The sequence below is a fragment of the Vigna unguiculata genome, chromosome 4 (assembly GCF_037176805.1).
Source record: "Vigna unguiculata cultivar grain cowpea cultivar isolate G323 ecotype 2 chromosome 4, ASM3717680v1, whole genome shotgun sequence".
Classification (NCBI taxonomy): Eukaryota; Viridiplantae; Streptophyta; class Magnoliopsida; order Fabales; family Fabaceae; genus Vigna; species Vigna unguiculata.
This window is the reverse complement of record NC_140795.1, coordinates 1,704,037-1,727,218: the sequence shown is the minus strand read 5'-3', so window position 1 is coordinate 1,727,218 and position 23,182 is coordinate 1,704,037. Positions and strand designations below refer to the sequence as shown.

The following is a 23,182-nucleotide window of genomic DNA, read 5'->3' as shown; positions in this document are numbered from 1 at the left end:
AAATAATAAATAATTATAGAAAAATTTTAAAAAATAGTAAAAAAAAATTAATGTGTTAAATGAGTCAACCCCACTTGAATCCATTTAACTCGTGAGTCGGTTGAGTTCAATCCATTTTTTAAAAACTTGAATTTTTATCAACTCAACCTGATTCGATTCCGTGAGTCAACTCAGATTGGAACCCATTTTTACATCTTTACTTTTAACACAAAATATAAAATTTTAAAAATTGTGATAGTGATTGCTAGGTATTTTTAAAAAGTTGTATAGTAAAAGCTTGTTGATGAATGTGGATGTGATTATCACGTGGACCAGTTAGGGTTGCATGAAATGAAAGACGTGTCCAAGATTTTCATATAGTCACAATCACAACTTAGAACCACAAATCGAATTTGAACATTAATTTCGTGCATATACCAAAAGTATACAAAATAAAAGAATCATAAACATTACCATATATTGATAAATGTTTTTGTTATTTTTGTTTAAATATAAACTATGTAGCCCTATTTGCATATTTTTCAAGAATTTAATTTTGGTGGTAATATCTCAACTTTTTTAAGTTAAAAAGTCACCTGTTTCTTGAAAAAGTATGCAGAAAAAAATTCACCTCTTATAATGCTCACATATATATGAATTAATTTATTTTACATTCAAATATCAAAATTTCCAAAAACACATGTTTTAGCAAATTATTTTTTATACAATTATAAAAGTCGATCAACATCCTTTTCACAAATGTAAGGATTTCTTCCAAATTTTAATGACATGACTTATAAACTAACTTCATACTCTCAATGGTTATCCTAAAGTTTTAAGAATTAAATTTGATGGTTAAGTTATCACAAATTTGATTTCAATTTTTTCATATTTGAATACAAATTGATCTTAATAAGTTTCTAGACAAATTTAAGTGAGAAAAAGTATGAAACGAAACTACATAAATCAATCAAACAACTCCTCAAACTACCAAAAAAGGAAGAAGCTTGAATATGTTTTCCAATAATACGTTTTTTTTTATTTCCCATAAATTCGTCATTAATTTAAGAAAACACTATAAATTTATTCTCTTGTAAAGTATTAATGTTTAGAAGCACAATTTTTTTTAATGTTTTGAAGAAATAAAAAACATGTGAAACCACTTCCAAATAATAAACATTTAAAAATAATATTTTTATATATAAATAATTTCAGAAAGGTATTTTTTTTATAAAAAACTAAAAATATATTTAATAGAAAGTTAAAACCACTTTTTTATATACGAAAGGAAACATAAGAAATAAAACTAAAATAACAGCCATGGACATAACAAGGACAAATGTTGTATTGAATAAGAACATGATTGGACAAAGCCAAACATTATCTCTTTCGATTTCTCAGAAATGAACAAAATTGGAAACACATGTTTCACCATTGGAGAACCTTTCAAGTTTTGTTGCAGACGGTTTCCATGAAAAACTATTTCTTAACGCATTGTGCAAAAACCATAAAAGTTCTATGTTACCACTTTTATGACTTTCTATTTTATTTTTCAATGGTAAGTGTATTTGTATGATGTTACATATTGTTTGTGTCTATGACGATGATGTCTTTGCACTATTCATCATATAGTGACGGAGACTAAACCTTTTTATAAGAACCAGAATAAAAAATTTATCAAATCTAAAGTAAAATAAATGGGGATAAAGACTTAAAAGATCAAGACGAAAAAAAAAATACGTGGACTAAACACGAACATAGCCCATTTTGTTATTAGAAGAATAATATGTCCATTAAATGTGACTGACAAAGTATATCCACAACTAGCATAATAATAAAAAGGTTAAATATGTTTTTTTGTCCCTTATTGTTTAATGAATTTTGGAATTAGTCTATTTCGAAATTTTGGACCAATTTAATCTTTCATTTTTCGAAATACGTGAATTTAGTCTTTTTAATCAAATTTTGTTAGATTTATTTGATGTTTCGTAGACATTTCAAGATTGTATTTGAGTTGTTTATACTGTTTAATACATTTTTACTTTAATGTTAAGTCAAATACTATTATGAAGCGCACTTACAATGTCAAATAAACTTAACAATATTTGATTAAAAAGACTAAATCTACGTATTTCAAAAGATGAAGGACTAAATTAGTCCAAAGTTTCGAAATACACTAATTTTAGAATTCAGTTAAAGTTAAAGGATCAAAAACATATTTAACCCTACAAAAATAATACAGTAGAAACAAAAAGGAAAATCAAAACACCATATGGACTCTGGGATTTTTAATACTTATTTCTTATACTATAGTCTATATACACCCACAATTAAAATATTATTAATACGAATAAAATAATGTTAACAATAATACACAAACTAAATCATGAAGCACACTTTATTAATAATATAACAAATATAATTCAAATCCTTTGTGATTTAAAAAAATAAAAGTTTTCTTTGTAATTTGGTTTTATATTTAGGTTTTTGATTTGATATCTTCTTTTTATAAATTGAGTTCCTAGGTTGTTAACTTAACTTTAACGTCTTAAAGTGTCGTGTTAAAATAAAAGAAAAATTAATGCATGAGTTTTGGGCTGGCCATTGAAAAACTTAATATCTTGACCATCTATATATAATTCTAGTATCTTGATGGTGTAAAAGTCTTTATCAGAATACATGACATTAAAAATATATTTAGTTTAAACTAAAGTTATTGTTTATTGTTTGTCTTTGGGAAGAAAAGTGGAATTTTAGCATAATATATCTTGATATCTGCAAAATAATACATGCTTAAAAGATTTATGGTACACCTCTGTTCACAGTTGAAAAAAAAATCTTTATTCTTGAGGTGTGATGTGAATCTCAAGGCCAACCTATCTCACAGAATAATGCTCTATCAAACTCTGTTCATATCCCTATTTGTTGAAAGATTTATGAACTGAGGCTATCATACATGTATAATGGTTTTTTCCATTCCCAGCACCATCAATGCAACTAAGTTGATGTTTTTCTTCATCATGCTTGTACACTTGGTTCAAAAACATCATCAACCAGCCGCTCCATCGTCTGTAATTGATCATAAGGAGCAATCTGCAACATGTGGTAGCAATAAAAATTAACCACAGATTAAAACTTGCCAGTACTCTCTAGTTCTGGTTGCATTGCATATACTGATATGCTTCAACCAAGGATATTAGTACTCTCTCAGTAACTTACAAGATATAATGATCGATGGATTTTGAAGTATCAGCATAACGGATACGTAAAAGTTCACAGTGATGTTTAACATGATCTTATTTGAATATAGTAAAAATTCGTTATCATATCAGATGTTATAAAATTACCTGACTAAACCCATCCGGCCAAGTTATTGAAACTGCATAATTTCCCATTGGCCGAATTTCTTCAGGTTCAATATCTTCAGGAACATCATTGTACTGCAGTTTCTGCTCCCCCGTCCATTCATCCTATTTTAGATAAAAATTAGCTCTTGATGAGACAGATACCTAAGTGGAATATGACATTTGAAAGATCCATGCAGGTATTAATTTAAATTATTTAAGAAAATCAGACATGGATTACTAGTCAATGTGCAATTTTTCTTCTTAGAAAGCAACAGGTTTTTTTTCAATGTATTTGGTATGGACTTTCTTTCACAACTATCCATTCTCTTCAACCAGACACTTTGAATTCTGGTTAACATGAATTTCAACTTCAATCCAATGTTTCCCTGTACTTTCCAAGGTCAGAAAAAATAAATAGTCCTAAACTATTAGGTTGGTTATTTTATCATCCTCATGTATGCTGATATAAGAACAACGTTCAGAAATTTTAGTTTTAAACTATTACTTCACTTCAAAGTATTTTGAAAATAAAACTTATCCTTTAATTTTTCACATACCACACTTTGAGCAGAGCGATCATTCCGTCTCACTGTTGCAGGATGCAGCAAGAATACTTCTTTTGAATCTGGTACCTTCACTTTGATTGCCTTGATTGATTTATCATAGGTGACAGCAGTTGAAACTGATATGAAGTAAAGTATTTTTCAATCAAAGAAAAAACACTAATAAGCTTTAAAATATTTGATAAAGTAACTATTATTACATATTTAAAGGAAAAACTGCATTCTGTTTCCATAAGTAGCATCAAATACAATTGTGGGACAAAACATTAATAAATAATAATGTTTCACAAACATCACCAAGAGGGAACAGAATACCTTGTTGGCGTATTTTGGCACACTGCTGAACAACACATACTCCTAGATTTTGGAATATCTTGGAAACTTCACCTTGAGGATCAGCCACCACTTCTGGCTTTCCACTGTCTCCAGAGGCAGAGAGCTGTGACACTTATTCAAATAAACTTCACTTGTTCTCAAATCATAGTTTGCATTTAGCAATGCAGCAAGAACATTGAGGTTTTGAGACTGCTATAAACATAATATCTTTAAAGAACTAAACAGGTTCATTGCGTACTGTATGTTGAAAGTTTCATATCGACTAGAGATAAAGTCAATTTAGAGTATATAAGGCAACTACTTAACACTGTGTAGTTAGTTAATCGCTGTTTTAACTCCTCTAAGTCTAAAATATGGAAGGTTAAGGACAAATTTTGCTGGTGAAACAAAAATTTGAGAAAAAGATTTGAATTATAAAAGATAAAGTAAAATGAAACATACAGTTGGTCTAATAGGGAGATCAAATAGATGAGGTATTCCAAACTGCTGAACAACCTGCAAACATAATCAAACTATCAAACATGTGCCACAGACAGTACAGAATTGTTTTCTATTAAGTATAATAAGCTTGTCCACATTTTTTTCCTTGATGAAGCAGCACATAAAAGTTAACAATCAAAAACATTATTCATGCCTGAGAACCTGAACCTCTGCCAAATGGGTAATATCGTTTTCCATCAGCATCAAAATGACACATGTTCTCCACAACAGCAACACAAGGCACCTTAAGCATTAACAGAAAAAAATACACATAAGTATAAAACATAAATAATATCAAAGTATGAATGACTAGCAAGTACTTTCACAAACATTTTTAAAAGAACTATATATCAAAAAGAGGAAAGGATAAAAAAATGTGAAACAGTTCAAAACATGAAATTAAACAGTAAAAGACATGGTTTTGTAGAAGAACCACCTTAAGCTTTGAAAACATCCGAACTCCTTTTGCAACATCAATGAACGACAGCTTTTGAGGAGTGGTAACAATTACAGCGGCAGTTAATGGAACTACCTAAAGAAATATGAAACCAAAATCAAATCAAATGAGACTAGGCAAAGTGTGATTTGAAACAAACCATAACAAATTATGAAAGATAACAATACTAGTCCACCAATTCAGAACCTGGCATAATGTGAGTTGAATATCTCCAGTTCCAGGAGGCATGTCTATAATAAGGTAATCCAGCTCACCCCTACATTGTATATCAAATCACGATTATATAATTTTTGAACAGGATTAGTGTATAGATTACTGAACAAATGTAATTTTTGTTAACTCCAATGCATGCTTTAGGGGTGATCAATAAACTTGAATAACATAACAAAGCTGGCAAAAACAACAAAAAGCCTTGCCCCTACAGGTAACTAGTATAATAAATACAATGCAAAAACTAAAAGACATGGTTTTATAAGCCAATATAGCATGTAATATTTTCTCTATTCACTCTTTAGTATTTTTTCTTTAAATGCTTACCACTCTGTAGTAGTAAGAAGTTGATTAATGACTCCAGAAACCATGGGGCCACGCATTATTGCACGTCCTTGTCCCGCAAATCCAAAAGAGACTAGTTTCACTCCCGAGTATTCAGTTGGAATTATGGTCTTCTTCTCTGGATTCTGCAGCAAGACTCTGAAGCATTATGTTTGCAGTACTCAACAAATATTTAAAATCCATTGGTTTATCAAATCTTACCATTAGTAACAGTCGGTTTTCGGGAGAGACCATGGTTGGCAAGCTTGGACCATAAACATCAGCATCAAATATACCAACTCTAGCACCCATATCAGCCAATGTGTAAGCAAGGTTTACAGCTACAGTTGATTTTCCCACACCCCCCTGCAAAGTTTGACATAAAAGGTCTTCATGAATGCAAATTATGGTACATGAATTGGCACATAATTCCATCTAGGAATTTTTTAGCTTCAACCAATCGTTGATTTTAATCCTTTCAGTGTGGAAAGATTGCATTTAGTTTTTGTTGCAATAAAAAATCAAGATATTTTTCAGCAGCTATACCTATCCTATATATGAAAAACTATCATTCACAACTCAGAACTGCAAAATCTTTTATCAGCAGGAATAACGGGCAAATAATTCAGTATAACAGGACCAATATACGATGAAGGAAAACCTCCAACAAAGATCAACCTTGCAACTGGACACAGCCACAATATTTGAAATTGTCCGTAGACCTGCCGGAAGTTGCTCGGCGTATATAGGTCTTGCTGGTTGTGCAGACATTGTAACTTTAACATTCTTGACCCAAGGGAGCATTGCCACCACTTCATTTGCCTGCTGCTCAAACTGTGCCATTCATATATATTCATTAGTCTCAATAACATAGAGTTAGTGATGGGGAAAATCAAGTACTAAACATTTCTTTCTCTAATAGAAGATGGATGAAATAGTTCATTTTTTTATCCCTGCTATGTACTGAGTTTACAAAAAGAAAGGTCCACCACTCTAACCTACATCAGATATAGCTCAAACAATGGCAATTGTGTCATTTACCATGTCCTTGATTGGACATGCTGGTGTAGTGAGCTCCAACCGAAACGACACCTGAGATTCAAAGGAAAAACTTTTGGTGAGAACATTATCATTTACAAGTGTTGCAGAAAGTTTCAGGTTAGTGATTTTAAGACCTCTCCTAATGCTTTATCAATCTGCAGATCTTTCACAAATCCACATGTAACAATATCCGTACCAAAGTCTGGATCAATGATCTGAGACAAGGCTTTCAACACATCACCCTCAGCCGTTCCAGTTGATACTGAAGAATCACCAACTGCATCTATGAAAATCCACAAAATTAACGCAAGAAGCAACAATAAGTATTCACCGAACAGCATAAGGTGTAGTACTTTTTATGACAAGTTTTATGCATGAAAATCTTCAAACTTTTTCCAATATAATTCTGCATTGTCATTTAACCAAATACGTGACTCATTAGGCTGTGAAAAACTTCTTCCTTGTCAAATCTTCATAATCCTTCCACTGACTTCATGATCTCATGCAATGTTTGATCATTTGATATATAACCGCACTGGTCTTAACCATCTGAGCATTCAAAAGTCTAAAGCAATTGCTGAATGTGAAAATAATCTGGTTTAGTGCTCAACAAAAAATATTCTTTTGAAATTCGAGCTAAAACATTTTATGCATATTCTGGATTACAGCCATGATTTTTTGAATTTACCCAAATGAAAGATATAAATTTTGAAAAGATTATTTACACACATTAAAAAAGTCTTATGAAACATCAACCAAGAAATCATGAATTCCTGGATAGACAATTTGGAATGGCTTTTCATAAACACTTGACCTTTATTATTCATTCTTATTTTTAGTGTATAGATTGTCTCACCAGCCCAATCTACCATTGGAATGGGCATATACATTGAACTTCCAACCTGATCCCAAACTTTTAAGATTATCTGGTTGTAAATTACCACAAAATCATAATTCACAACATGAGATACTAACATTGACATAGTTTAACTATTATGCCTAAAAAAACCACCAGGGAGCCAAAAGTATATGAATAAATTCAATAGTCCCCACCGGTACAACAGTATGCCTAAATCCCAAACTTCATCCTTTGACAAACATCCTATTTGAATTATCCTCTATGTCAGCAAATTAGTTAGTTGATCTTGTTTTGTCAGTTTTCTCCAATCACTAATTTATACAGGAACCAGCAGAAAAAGAAAACAGAACAATCTATAGCCATTTCACCCCTGCATAGAAGTGTGAAATTCTGCTCTTTAATCTATCATATCAATCCTGATAAGACTATACAACAAGTGAACCTACCTCAGGTGAGCTTAAGATTGATCAAGCATTAGGTTTACACCACCCACCAAAACCCAGAAACACGGAAAGTGACTTTTTCATTATAAAACAGTTCCATTATGCATACACTCTAAAACCACAGCCACACTGATATTCACAATGCCCACATCCCAGTTCACAAAACTTTGACTAAATTCCAAAACTTTAGCACACATTTGAGGCCAATGAGTGGATTAAGCATCTTCCATCCACAGAAAAGGAATCAAATTTAGTAATTTACCTTCAACAGAAGCAGCTCTGGAGGTGAACCTTTTATGGGGGGCCCACAACAACCGCTGGTCCTTTTGGGAGTGAAGAGAAACATGAAGGGTGGAAAAAGGTGAAGAATTTACACTCACAGAAGGAAGCAAACCTGCAAGAAAGAAAGACAGAGAATTGTGATGAGCATAACATGATGTGAAAAGGTTGTAAGAGAGTGGTGTGTGTGAAGAACAGATGAGAGACACACCCCATGTTAGGTGTGGAGGTTTTGAGGTTTGGATAGAAAGGTGAGGAGAAGATGGAGCATGAAGAACTTGCATTGTGTGTTTGTGGGTGAGGTCAGTGACAGTTTGTTTCCAACCTCATGTTTCAGTTACTAGTTGCCACTACTATATATTTTTTTTAATCATCATTTTGCAGATTACAACCTCAATGTTTCCTACTAAAATTTGTTTGGTCATTGCTTTATAGGGTATCTGGGCTAAACCCATGATTGGTCCGAATAACTTGTGGTTCATACAGTTTAGGATAAATAAAAAGATTTAATTTTAGAGCACTTGTTCTATTTTGATTCTCATGTATAATAAAAAAAATAGTTTTTAATAACTATTTTTGAAAGTCAAAATCATTTATAATCGAATGAGTGTAAACAAAATGATGTTGATAATGTATAAAAGAGTAAAGCATAGATTTTGGACTTTTTATAGTTCATCTTCTACAAGAATTTGATTGAAATGCATTTACAATTTTTTTTTTAATATTGTCATATAACCATGTATTATATCTTAAAAGTTTATTGACTTTTGTAAAAATTACTTAGAATATCATACCAACTTCAAATTAATTAATAATGTAAAGATATTTATACTCACAATACATGTTAAACTCTACATAAATTGTGGGTTAAAAGAGTTGTGATGAGTTATTACTAGGTGAATCCAAGGACTAGTAATTTATATTTGTTCACAACAAAGATTTAAGAAGGTTCATATTTTGACATTTTCTTTTACTTTAGATTATATAAGAGTTTTTTTAACCTTAAAAAGATTAAGAAGGTTTTATGTTTTATTATTTGATTAATCAATACAAATGTGTTATATTTTTAGTTGATTTATTTATTTTATATTTTTTTAATTTTTTTTAATATATTTTCTAATCATACAAGTCAACCCATTAGCTTGTGTATTCAGTAATTTATTATAAAGAACGCTATTAAAAAAATTCAGTAAAAAAAAATTACTAACACTTTTATTCGACATATTTTCTATTTATCTTTTATTTAATAGAGTTTATTTCTTCCATTTTTTTCCTTAAATTGGATGATAACATAATAAAGGGATAAAAAGAATGAATAATTGTAATATATATAAACTCATCAACTTTTAACCGATTTAATGATAATTGAAAGGGACAAACTTTTTAAATAAATATGCATCACATCATCGAGTCTTTTTTTAAAAAAATATATAGAGTCAAAACTAAATAAAAAAAATCATTATAAAAAATACTATCAAATAAAAAGAAAAAACAATTTATAGAAAACATATATTTAAAGTGTGAAAAAAACTGGCTAATTAAAAAAAAATGACATTATTGGTCAACTGTGACAGCTAAAAATAAAATTGGACATCTCTAACGAAAAAAATAAATAAAATATAAGTTTGCATCTTCTTCTATCTTGAGTTCTGAGAGTGAGAATCTTCATCTTCTTCATCTTCTTCATCTCCAACTCACAGCATGCTATCTGATTTTGCAGGCATTCTCCTGAGGAAGTTCTGTGGAACTGCAGGAATATCAAAGCTTCGAAACCTCGGAGGTCTCAACACATAACTCAGCCAAACCAACATCAAAATGCGAAAAGGAACAAAACATGTCACAATAACTGCCACAAAGCAGAAAATAACGAACAAAACGGTTGCTCTTGGGTCTCTCCAACTCAGCAAAGATTGAACCCTTTCTCCTTGAGTTGCCAAATCAGCCATCACTTCCACCACCCTCCCTGCAACTGCTCTTAACCGATCATACCTTTTCTTCAAGTTGTCACCACTGAATTTTGAAGGAAAGGGGTCAAATTCTTCTTCAAGTTCTTCAACACTGGCTGTGTCAGCCTGAGACAAACTCATATCCATGTGAGAAGGGTACCTTGGCCTTGTTCTATAGCGCCAAATTCCAACCATAAAGAGGAAGGAAAATGCTGATGGCAGAATCATTTTAGGAAGGAAAATGATGAACACAAACATGAAGTAACTAACCACTGTGGTGACTGTACTCTTCCAAGAATGTATCTCATGAAACTGTTTAGCTGCAGAAACAAGAAAACTCAGAAGACCAGCAATTCTGTAGAACTGAGCTTTTCCCCTTCTCATGCTCCACACATTTGCACCCATGTCTACCATGTACTCAACAATCTCTTTACTCAGTGGTGGTTCAGCCCTTCTGAATCTCAGTGTTGTGATCACTGCAGCTTGGTTTCTCAAACTATCCAACTGAAATCTAGACAAAGGGCTTGTGTAGTGCATTCTTGGGAGCAAAGGTTGTGCATAGGTTTGCAAAACATTCAACATAGATGGACAAGAAAATCTCACAGCTAATTGAATTTCTCCCATCTTTTTTGCTCCTTGAGTTTGCAAGTTCATAAGAGGATAAGAGTGAGTGTAAATCTTGTCACTTTCAAGAGTGGACAAACGAATCCTTACCTTGCCGATTCTCTTATCAAGTGCTTCTTCTGGTTTTTTTCCTCCACCACTTTTTGCTGCACTCAAGTTTCCATTATCAAACACAGCAATGGTGATCACTGTGCAAGGATCATAAACTTCCCATGTGTATTGCTCATTCCACTTGGGAGAAAGACTATCCACAACAGTTCTTGTCCTCACCCACTTGGGACCATACTTTGCTACACAAAATGCATCAGTGCGGTTATCCTTCTTCATTGGAGACAGCCCCACAGCATTAAGAATTCCCAATTCAAGAACACCAATGCTTGGTTTGCACAGGTTTCTTGATGATGGCCTGAGATCACTGGTGTAGTGAGTGGCCTCATCAAGAACATGGTACCCTCCATCCAAAGAGATCCTCATGTTGAGTTTACTTGAAAACTTTACCTTCTCTTCACCCTTGTTTTCCTTTGGCATGTGAAGATTGTACCACACACCAGCTGGTGGAGTAGCATCAGTTCTCTGCTGCACATTCTTCAAAGGAACCACACAACTTCCCACCCTCTCATGCTTGCTGTAACTCCCTTGCTCTATTGTCAGTAACAAGCAATCATCAAAGGGTTCTTCCACCACAAACATCAAGTCCTCATTCCACATGGGGTTTGCATTACTCTTCCTAAAACGGCTCCTCAGAGCCAAGTTCCCCACAACACCTTGGATGAAAATATCAGAATTATTACCACTCTTAAGTTTGAGCAACAAATCCTGAGCTTGAATCACATTAACTCTGAGATACCAAAGCCTAGGAGAAATATATACCTTCGAACGAGTGTGAGCAATGTTTTCACCACAAGTCTCTGTTGCATCTGAATGCCAAGCCTCAGGAAAAGCTTCATCTGCTTGAGTTCCCATCCAAACAGACAACATCAACTCTACATCAAGCTTCACCCTTTTCTGATCCTCGAGCTTGTACCACTGTGGTGCCAGGGGGCTATCAGGAGGGACCCTCATGGGAACATCAGAAATTGTGAATCCAACACTACCCAATAACTCATCAGGGTCACAACATTTCTTGTTCCAAACCACAACTTCCAGAACAGGCACTTGAATCCTTTCCCTGGAAAAAGCAAAGACATGGTTCCATTCCGGAGTTGTGGTTTTCTCCAAGCATCTTGTTGTTCCTGTAAAGCTTCCAAGGTTCACTTTCACATAAGGGTTGCAAGGTTGACATGCACATAAACGTTTGGCCTTCACCACCCTCGCAAACAGAAACTGCATTTTCTCAACCAGGTCGAATGCAGTGGGGAGTCTGTCACCACTGATCACTCTTCCGGCATTGATGTTTGGAGTTGTCACCTTCAGAGAGAAATCCTCTTTGTTCTTCTTCTGTTGTTGCTGGTTTTGATTTTGGGTTGCCATTGTTTACTCTGCAAAAGTGAAGACAGAATGCAATAAAATCAATCACAAACACTTATACAACATGAACAAATATCACATAGGATCAAAGAAGAAACTTACACTCACAAACTGTTGAATAATGAAGAACTCAAATAATATGTTCCCTCAATATTTCAGGATGTGAGAACATATAAAGAAAAGTGAAGGTTTGGTGAAGAAGGCCAACAAAAGAAGAAGTTGTCAGTTATCAAACATGATACATAATTGCATGGTGATTTCGGTTTGCAACAGCTACATGAAATTGATTGAAATTTAAATTCAATTTGAAAATATGTAACAGAGAACATTTTGTCTTGCATTTTTTATTGTGTGCTTTCTATATATAATAAAAATTAAAAACATTATCACATTCAATTCACTGTCACTCGCTCTTAACTGATAAATGGTTAAAACCTCACACAGGAATGTGAAAATGTGTAAGAAAAAACAAGAAAGAATAACCACCTTTAACCTCCTTCTTCACTTATTCCTTAATAATTTAATTAAAACTAATAATAAGAGCAGTTACTAAATTTCATAGATAACGGCTGTTACACAATTTCACAGTAGAATGTTCAAAGAGAATTTTCAATCTATACATTTCTTTACCATGGAATTCCGGTCGAATTTGGATTATCTGCTGTTTTTTTTTTCTATTTTTCTATTCTGTCCGATCACCATCAATTTTGACGTTTTAAAATATATTAAAAAGATATTTAAAATATCAACCGAGTATATTTTTAATGTTTAGCAAAAGACAACACCAACAAAACAAGTCAATATTGACAACGAATATACATTTAATTTTATTAAATTATTATTATCATTATTTGTAGGTGCGAAGATGTATGTCATGGTTTATTTTAGTATGTATCAGTTTCTTATTTGAATTTTTAAAGACTATTCAATGCAAAACAATGAATATTGTCTAATAATTCAGTCATTTTTTAGTTTGAAGGAAAATCACTTTTCCTGCTGCCTAATCAAATACTATTGTTTTGTGCATATTAAAAAAATATTTTTGTTTTTGTTCTTGTTTTCTTAATAAAACTGAACAGGGCAATCATGTTTTCATGTGAAAACCAATTTAATCTAAACAACAAACTTTTTTTAGATTTTATATTCTGAAATTGTTTGAGTTGTTGCCATTGATAATAATTTCACAAAAAGCTCAGACTTTTGATGTAAAATAGTAGGTAAATACAATATTTCAATCAATTGTCTATTTTAAATTGTTATAGGTGTGAACTATTTATCAAAAAAATAAGAAATTTAGACAATCATACAAATTAAACAAGGTTTGTTAATTATCATATAAGTTAAACAAGTAAATACTAAAATCATCAAAAAAAAAAAAAATTATCCATCAACCAAAAGGGTGGACCATTTTGTAATAAGATAACTGGCATAGAAAATTTGAACAATTATTGTAGACAAATTTTAAATGTTGAAAAATGCATTTCATGGTGTGCATTTTAGAAAAACCAGTTCAAGGAAAAATAGGATTCATTTTCTTTTTCTTTAGAAAACATTAGAAACATTTCCTTAATTTTGTATCCTCAAGTTTCAATTAAAAGAGAAGAAATTGCAACAACATTAGAAGCATTTCCTTAATTTTAACATAGTGTCAAGCACGATACAACTACAGTGTTATCTACTGTGTCAACAGCAAAGTTTTTAATTCACTATTCATGGTGGCTTCAGACCTATAACACGCTACGATAACAACTAAGAAAAAGAGTGCATGAGCACTTGGGTTACATAATACAGACCCACATGAAGATAAACATGAAAACATCAAAGATAAGATAACAAAAGAATGACGGGATGAATAAATCAGCCATCACAGTGTTTGTTTTGCTTGTCAAATGAAGTAATGAGAAGAGAGTTCAACACTAATAATGATCTACTGTGACTAAATTCAAATTGATAAATAATTGCAGAAATTTAGTAAATAGCAAATCGCCTTCAACATCCTGAGACTTGAACTTGATGTCCAAAGATCCTTCTTCACTTCAAGGATGAATGAGTTACTGTCTGCGCAAATCATCAATGCAATGCAAATCCTTTTAGCAGGACAAAAACTTGTCCCAATAAAATGAATCACGGTGAGTAATAAAAAATGCATGTACAAGGCAGAAACAATCAGGGTGATTTGAAATGGTGATAGTCTTGAAGCATTTAAGGATCTCGTGGAACAGGATTTCAAAGGCTTAACTTGATGTCACAGTCTTGTTGCAGAACCCATTTCTTGGCCTCTTGTTGGATATAATATCAGAAAATGAGTCAACTAGTTGCCCTGCCAAACTACTAGGATCATCAATCAGAGTTTGAATGAAAGTATTTACCACCCTTCGTTCTTGCTCTGTCGACCTCAAACTAAACCATGTCAGCAATTTCAACCTAAACTCCTGCTTGATATGACCCTGGCATTCTAGCCAGCGAATTACTTTCACACAATACTCAAAGTTTTCATCTAAAGAGAATGGACCATCAGAAGGGCGTAAAGGAGAGCCATTTATCAAAGTGCTGTCACAATCATGTGTCTCTTCATTTGTGCTAGCTTTCCTTTTCCTGCTTGCGTCTCCGCGTGAATCAACGGCCGGAACTTCTCCGGTTTGTCCATGGTTCCATGTCTGAGAACCACCACTACCATGTGATCTTGCTAAATTTTTGTCTAAATCATGAGAAGCAGCATCATCATCAGCCTCAACAGCCTGCTGCAAGGTACAGCCATTATCTTCATCCCTGGAAGACTCAAACGGAGGTGTCAGCTCTTCGTTTAAATCAGGCACCGAAACAACATTTAGATCGAGATCGCGTGAAACTGAAGGCAACTGCTCTTGTGGTTTGCTAGGCTTGATAGCTTCACTCTGCCCACAGCAATTTCTCTTGTCAGCACAGCAAAACCCCTCAAAGCTACCTTGTTCTTGAGCCCAAGAAAGATGCAAGATTTTCCCAAGGTCTCGAACCTTAAATCCAGAGTCTGCAGATGAGGGATTGGGCTCCAATTTGGAGCCAGAAGAATTGCATTCAGCTTGAAGGTTCTTTTTCTGATTCACAGCCACTGAGGAAGATGAATTCTTTTCCAATATCTCAACGCTCTTGGTGAAACACTTGGTCTCAGAGTGACCCAGGTCACCTGTATCAGTAAAAGATACAATCCGAAAAGTATATTCCGTGCAAGGTTGGAGGTTGGATAACAAAATCCTTCTCTGAGATTTGGGAAAAACACAAACAGGATCTTTAGTGTGTGATTCCTCCCTGCTCTTGTAATACCATAGCTTGTATCCCTTAACGTCCCCAGAAGATGCATTTGACATTTCAAATAAAATTATTTTGACTGAGGAGGCCGTCACCTCTTCAAACACAACCTTGCAGGCAGCGGGAAGTGAACCCTCTGCAAGATTAATAACTTCATCATACACTATGTATAAATCAAATTGATAGGCAGACAAAAAGAATAGTACCAACCTCTGGATTCTGGATTTACATTGGGAACAGTGGCCAACCATTCATCAGCTTTCTCAATAGCAAGAGAGCAGAGTTTTTGGACATCACTAGCAATAGGGAGTCTGCTGACAATCCCTCGTGCCATTTTGGCAGAAACCCCATTAACTGGACCAACTTCAGTCTCCAGTTTAGCCTTTGCTTCTTTTACCATTTCATGCAATTCTTTAAATCTTGAAGTACCATCCAAAAGCCTGTAGCTCAAATATATCCTGAAACATAGTACATCTACTCGTCGAGCATCTTTTGCTATGCTTAGCTGCTTCTTCCAACATCTGCCACCATTTAACGTGAGTCACCAATTTAACCAACGTAGGCTAAAAGTTTAGTCACTAACGCATATAGAAAATGGTTTAAATGTTTTATACAGTACAATATTCTATTTCACAACCAAATTAAAAGTACTGAGAAAGCGTATTTGATAACAACTGTAGGAGTTAAAGTTTGCTTCATTGTTGTAAGTATGTCTATGTGAATGATGTGCAACAGACAAAATAAACATGGAATATATAGTTATAAATACAATACAGGCTGATGCATGTTTGATATTTCACAGCATAAACAAGAAATTTGAAAAGATTAATCAAAGCTTCATTTGATATTTGATAAAAGGAACGGAGTAAATACCAATAGGTAGGAAAGTAAAGAAGATTACTCACCCAAGTATCCCAGTAACTTTACCGCAGGATGCACAACAATATCCACCATCTAATTGCATCAGTTGTCCATGATCAACAACTCCAACTTTTTCATGTTGAAGAGCACACTCAATATGGCAAGACAATCCACAGGAGTCCCCTTGAGCAGATTCACATGTGCATACCAACCAAAGGCTGGGATCCTTGTTATCATCAAAAAGGTGGCAAATACAGCAAGAGCACCTTCTACAAAATGTGTCATCTTTAGAGAGAACTGCTCGACAAGCAGAATTCTTACAGATCCAGGAGTTTGAATGTCCAAAATCACTAGGTGGGTCAGGAACCGGTACAAACCGCACAGGGTTTTCTCCTTTGCGATGTTGCTTCCTAGAAGACTGATTGCTGACACCAGAAACTTTTTTTGAGTCCTGCTTCTTGACATTCTTACTCGTTGACTTAGTTTCAGTCATCCTGCTTTTTGAAGAAATGTTCTTTTTGTCCTTATCAACGCAAGTTCGTAGAAGTTCCTTCTTAAGACCAGGTTTTAGGAACTCTTGAAGAAGTTCTGAACTTCTTGAAGCATCATCTGAATGACCATTTTTTTCAGGAGTACTTTGAGCACTAGATGAAAGGCTTTGAATACCAGAAACTGGACCGAAAAAGAAAACAGATACAAAATAAGTCTAGTGGAAATAGAAGGAAAATCTGACTAGAGGAAACAGCAAAACCTACACTCCTGTATAGATGTTGATTAACTGAATAGAAATAAAAACAATAACAGATTAATCCAGAGCAATAACAAATGCAATAGATAGTAAACTATACATAGGTTCCACTTGCACCAAAGACATGAATAAAAGGGTAATCACGAAGCAAGAACTTCAACCATTCATGATTGACTACATCGTTCAGACCAAGGTAGTCAATCAGGACTTTATGCACTCAGAAAGGGGAAACAAAATAGCATATCATGAAATTGTAACACAGCATAAGGTTCTTCAAGATTCAGAAAATTTATATCATATATATGCACATTATAAAGTGAGAGAAAAAATGGTAATAATAACACTTAAATTCATAATCATAAACATAAGAAAGCAGTGCTGTTAAATGGAGCCAGCCACCATGGCTGCTAAATGGAACTCTTTGGCCAACTGCCATAAGCAATTAGTGAAGGAAAGACCGTTGTGGCATGTTGCTACCCTTGGTATATATAGTATATCCCAATCATGCCCCAATCGTTTATATTTAACATAATATCCGAGCATGTTGCTACCCTTGGTATATATAGTATATCCCAATCATTATTGGAACACCAATATCTACTTTAGCTCCCCACTCCTAAGCTTCATTTCAACATCATTCATAAGTTTAAGAGTTAGAAATCCAGCAACTAGGGCTAAACACATCAAGTTATGTTTCTACCTAGTTGTCATGCATGCATCAATCAGCAGTACCAAGAGAACCTGCAATTGAACCATCTCTACTTTAATTCAACGGAAGAAACTAAATAAATTGTTCAAAACAGTACATCACATATGGAAACCAAGAAACAGAAAGAAGACAAAAATGTACAAACAGATCAACTCCAACTCACATGAACTCAACTAGCAAAAATGAAGAACTAATTGTGTGAACAATATAAAAACAAAAACCCAAGAAGAGTTGATGCAGGAGAAATCCATCAATTCACATGCCAAATCCAAGAATATTCAAAAGCATTAGCACAATTTTCCAAATAATGCCACATAAATCTGTTTTGACTCTTGCATTTTAAACTAAATCATTTATCATGTGATCAAGAAGGATCGTCCAAATTAGAACACAATAATTGTTTTGAAAGCATTTCTCCTTGAATGGATAGAATCAATTCAAATTCATTACTACTTTCCACTTCCAAAAAAGCAATAAAAATATGTAAACATCAATGTCAAAATTATAAGCAGATACTAATACAATACTAAATCAGTAAATGAATTAAGCATTCAAGAGAAATAGACAAACACCAAAAAAAGTGATTTCAGTTCAAGATGATCAACAACCAAATAGAAAACTTGGAATTGATTTCCTCTGGCTGAAATGCACAATTTATCTTTGAATAAATAGGAGTGACAAAAGTGAGCTACCCTGAATAAGTTAAAAGTATAGAACAATCTCCAACCTATATTCCAAACAATAAGGATATTCACACCAAAAGTTTGACAATACACAATAAGGACATGATGACACATAATTATATACACACATCAGGCATTCTCATCCTTAAAATACCTAAAAGACTAAATAGAGAAAATACAAAAGGAACAATTGAAAATGAGAAAGTAAATACCTCATAAGCACCAGATCCTCCCTACTACAGAAAACAGAAAAAGTAAAGAGATATCCTGACAGAGTTGACACTACAGGAGCATCTACATACAGTGTAGCAAATCCTGGAAGGGAGTCCAAGTGTATTGCACGACAGCTATAGTTTGGAATAACCCTTTATATAGACTAGATTATGCAGGCAAAGGAGAAAGACCTAAAGCTTTAATTTCTAATTTATTATGCACATCTCAATTAATACAAGTGCAGATCTTGATTCATGGGCACCATTCAAAATACTTTTAAGGAATGTATTCTTCTTCAATCCAACCATTTAAGTGTACTTAATCATCTTGATCTTTCTTGGCTGATATTAGAAATTTTGGTCCTTAATACATACATAACTAAAATTACTCCCTCATTCCTATTTATAAACAATTACCTCTTTCATCAAGATTAAGAAAGTGGTTTAGTAGATAGTAGTAAATTTTTCCAAAAATTTATATTTTATCTCCAAAACTACCCTTCTCATTAATATTTCTGTCTCTCCTAATAGTTTTCTGGTTCAACCACTCCCTGTTTTTTAATTGGGTCTTACAAAAGGAAACCTCTTCTAATTTATCTTACAACTAGGGACAGAAGAGGTAATATTTTCTTAGCTTAAAAAGAATATCGTATGCTCATCTTCAATATTTTCCTGTGAATATTTACAAATCAAACCAATTTCAGATTAATGTGAAATATTATGGCCGTGACCTAAATTAAAAAAATCGATTATCCAATGGAAGTTTTCAGCGAAATTTGCTATAAAAGGTCTTGTCAGGATAGACATGAGTAGATATAAATAATATTGTAATATAGTCATATACCAGACACACTGCCAGTTCAACTCAATTGTAATCTTACTTAAAATTTAAAATGCCAAGTGCACGTTTGGATAATTGATAAAGTATTACTCAAGTGGAATGCATTTTAACGAAGCAACTTCTGTAGACTGATCGGTATGTTTAGGAAGGTTCTTCCTAGCGATAATTGGCACAGAAATATCAAAAGTACTTACAGCCAAACTTTTAATTCCCAAATAAATTAGTTTGGTAACTGACAAGACAATGTGGACAAAAGAATCGTCTTTTGAGGAGTTATTTACACAAGAAGGACTAAATCCAATAATCACACCCAATTCTTAGCATTTATAATACCATTAAATTCTGCAGTTTATGTTTTAATTCGGAGGATTACATGTACTTCAATCCTGTCTAATTATACTCTATCTATAGCAGAAACTCACATTAATGCTTATTAATATTCATAATTTCATTTCATATGACAAAAACAGAACATGATTGGTACATCAAAATTCATATCCCAAAGATTTGAAGGGAAAAAATAATAGGCATTCATATTGTGAATAAACATAATAGGAATATTCAGAATAAACATCCACTTAAAAAGAAATCCCAGATTGATTTTGTAGACAATTTTCATAGCCTTACCATTCCTGAAAATTTTAGTACATCCTACGCCACATGATTTTTCATTATTAATATCCTTAATAAGGTATCTCAAATTTTAACACTTCCTCATATTGTTTATTTAGCATAATAACATAATTCCAATTAAAAAATAAGAGGAAGAATAGGAACTAGATTAACTTTATGCTACGTTGCGGCCCATAGCCACAATCACTTTCCAAAACTATGCCATACAGAGGAAATATAGAAAAAATACTAGATTTTAACCATATGTGTTCAGCATTTATTAAATCTGAGATTCTGATATAACATTGATCCCTTGACTCTAAGAAAGTAGCCAAGCAACAGATAAAACCTCAAGCATATACATATATATATTTACAAGGTACATCATGACATCAAATGAGTCAAACAAATGTCAAGTTAGGGATTAGCCAACAAAGAAGGAAAAAATATGTTGATGAAGCAGTTAGGCACTAACACAGTAATCAGGCAACAAACCATTGGGCTAGAAAATGATCAAGTAACAAAGCGCCTTCCAAAATAAACCACTTTCAATATTTAAACCTAACAGTGGACTGAAACTGTGCATAAACATTAGTAGATGTGTTGAAACATGTAACAGCGTGTTTGTCAGTGGTAAAACACATAAAATAACACAGTCATTAGATAAATCACACAGCATGCATCCTTCACTTTTTAAATCGTGTCAATGGATGAGAAAGATACACTGGCCCTAGCTCAGCCAGCAAGACAATATTAAATTAAAAGCACAACAGAATGTTACATTTTGTAACTACTGAGAGAACAAACTCAAAAAGAAGCTCAAAAACACACCTTTAGCAAGGAACTTGTCTTCTAGATCCATTCTGTAACCGTCCAACACTATAATAGAATGGCCCTTCTCTGACAAACAGAGAAAAAAATGGATTAAAAGGTTGCTTATGTTATTGTGAAGAGCAAATGAATGTCGTCAATCCATTAAATTCCCACATGAACAGAAAAATGAAAAATTTTAGTAATGTCTAAGCTGCATCACACTAAAGAAAGCTAACAAACACTGGTTAAAGCACAAATCCAAAGTTTCTTAAAAAAAAAAACAACCACTATCAAACACTTAAAAAAAAAAAAAAAACTTATTCTTGATAGCTCATCTTATTTATCATTTACCTTAATGAAATAAGAAAATGATAATTTCCCACGGAAGAGAGTGACCATGTTTCAAATACACCAGTTTCAGAACCCAAACATTATAAACAACGCATTCAGAACGACAAACTAAAAGTACATGACACCAACCATTGAAGTTAAAAAATATATATCTCAAATTAAAAATTAAAAAAAAAAATCAAACTCCAAATACAGCTGTATTATCTTGCTCATTTGACTCCAATCCACGTTCCCTCATGGAAATGATTCAACTCCAATCAACATTCAACAGCTAAAAAACACGAACCCATTAATATTATTACTATTATTGTCATTGACTTAAATACATTTCAAAAGAAACGAAACAATATAGAGAAAAAATAAATGAGAAAGAGAAGCCGAAGAGAAAGCGCAACAAACAAATCACGATTTAACCGTTTTCCCAATACGCATTGCGCACGGTGCATTAACGAAAGGAGAAAAGAAAAAAATCAAAGAGAGTCTCCATATTATTATTTTGTTTAATTTTAAAAAAATGAAATAAGGAAAATTAGAAAGAACAAAAGCGGAAATTAACGCGAGAATCACGAGGCGAACGTGAAGGTAGGAAAAGGAAGCGAGGAAGGGGGAAAACGAGAACGAATCTGCGTAGAAAAACGAATCGAAGAAAGAAAGAGAAAAAAGAAAAAAAGAAAGAAAGAAAAGAGGTTTAACCACTGACCTCGGCAGAGAATGGGGAGAGGAATCAAGGGTTTGTTGCCATGAAGAATCCCCAACAACACAACACAACCAGACACAAACGTTGTTGTTGGTGGTTGTTGTTGTTGTTAGTTTGCGTTGCGATAGAGAGAGAAGAAGAAGAAGAAGAGGTTGGTTTTGTACGAGCCTTTCACGTTTTGAGGAGGGGGAAGTGACGCGCGAGAAGGGCGCGTGGGATGGCGGTAGTTTGAACGGTTCGGTTTCGGGGGATGCATGCGTACGGATAGTGTAGTCAGGTCAGCTGCTGCTGCTGTTTTTCCCAATCTCTTTTTCTTCTTATTTGGTTTTGGAGAAATATTATTATTTTAGATAAAATTATTATTCATCGTATTTTTTAATTGGAATATACGAAACTATCAATGAAATGTAAAAAGAGTACATTATTGGATGAAAGTTGTGATAAATGTCATTGCTTTATACAGAGGTCATACTCATATATTTGTTAATAGATTGGAAAATATGTTTTTTTTTTATTTTATAATAATTTCAAAACATGAACTTCAGTTAAGTCGGTAAAGGTTAAATATGATTTTATTTTTTAATTTTCATTTTCAGTGAATTTTAAAATTTAGTTATTTTTGAAATGTTTGACCAATTTAGTTTTAGTTTTTTTCGTGGATTTAGTCTGTTTAATCAAATTTTGTTAAATTTATTTGATATTTCAAGCGCGTTTCATAATAGTATTTAACTTAACATTAAAGTAAAAATGTGTCAAACAGTCTCAGTAACTTAATTACAAATCTGAAATGCATACAAAATATCAAATAAACCTAACAAAATTTAATTAAAATGACTAATACTACAAATTTCTAGAGATGAAAAGTAAACAGATCCAAAATTTTAAAATTAACTAATTCCAAAAATTACTGAAAATTATGAGATTATAAACATATTTAACCCTAAAAATAAAGTATTTAATAATAAATTAAACCATTAGATGTCAACAACCTATTATTTAGTTACGAAAGTAAGTT

The 23,182-nt window shown here is 33.1% G+C and overlaps 3 protein-coding genes across 7 annotated transcripts; all 3 read right to left on the bottom strand.

Annotated features, from left to right (window-relative positions):
• Positions 1-2,730: 2,730 nt before the first annotated feature.
• On the bottom strand, positions 2,731-8,728 carry HCF101 (ATP binding protein). 2 transcript variants are annotated; one of them, XM_028067486.2, is made up of 15 exons: positions 8,530-8,728; positions 8,302-8,433; positions 6,872-7,020; positions 6,738-6,788; positions 6,375-6,530; positions 5,919-6,062; positions 5,700-5,842; positions 5,349-5,418; positions 5,142-5,237; positions 4,860-4,949; positions 4,667-4,720; positions 4,205-4,328; positions 3,884-4,008; positions 3,327-3,449; positions 2,731-3,072 (listed from the first exon to the last, which is right to left on the bottom strand). In XM_028067486.2, exons 1-15 carry the CDS (start codon positions 8,600-8,602, stop codon positions 2,998-3,000), a joined length of 1,605 nt encoding a protein of 534 aa, XP_027923287.2. In that variant the 5' UTR covers positions 8,603-8,728; the 3' UTR covers positions 2,731-2,997. The 2 variants fall into 2 exon arrangements, with proteins under 2 accessions (XP_027923287.2, XP_027923288.2); XM_028067487.2 differs by having other exon boundaries at positions 6,872-7,014.
• Positions 8,729-9,969: 1,241 nt separating this feature from the next.
• LOC114180332 (FT-interacting protein 3-like) lies at positions 9,970-12,364 on the bottom strand. Its single transcript, XM_085671798.1, has one exon. It carries the CDS (start codon positions 12,356-12,358, stop codon positions 10,013-10,015), a length of 2,346 nt encoding a protein of 781 aa, XP_085527924.1. The 5' UTR covers positions 12,359-12,364; the 3' UTR covers positions 9,970-10,012.
• A 1,597-nt stretch (positions 12,365-13,961) lies between these two features.
• Positions 13,962-22,450, bottom strand: VRN5 (Fibronectin type III domain-containing protein). 4 transcript variants are annotated; one of them, XM_028068522.2, is made up of 6 exons: positions 22,171-22,450; positions 21,664-21,741; positions 21,138-21,206; positions 16,546-17,173; positions 15,851-16,161; positions 13,962-15,776 (listed from the first exon to the last, which is right to left on the bottom strand). In XM_028068522.2, exons 3-6 carry the CDS (start codon positions 21,166-21,168, stop codon positions 14,590-14,592), a joined length of 2,157 nt encoding a protein of 718 aa, XP_027924323.2. In that variant the 5' UTR covers positions 21,169-21,206; positions 21,664-21,741; positions 22,171-22,450; the 3' UTR covers positions 13,962-14,589. The 4 variants fall into 4 exon arrangements, with proteins under 4 accessions (XP_027924323.2, XP_085528779.1, XP_027924319.2 ...); XM_085672653.1 differs by lacking the exon at positions 21,664-21,741 and adding an exon at positions 17,950-17,990 and having other exon boundaries at positions 22,171-22,448; XM_028068518.2 differs by lacking the exon at positions 21,664-21,741 and having other exon boundaries at positions 22,171-22,449.
• Positions 22,451-23,182: the final 732 nt, after the last annotated feature.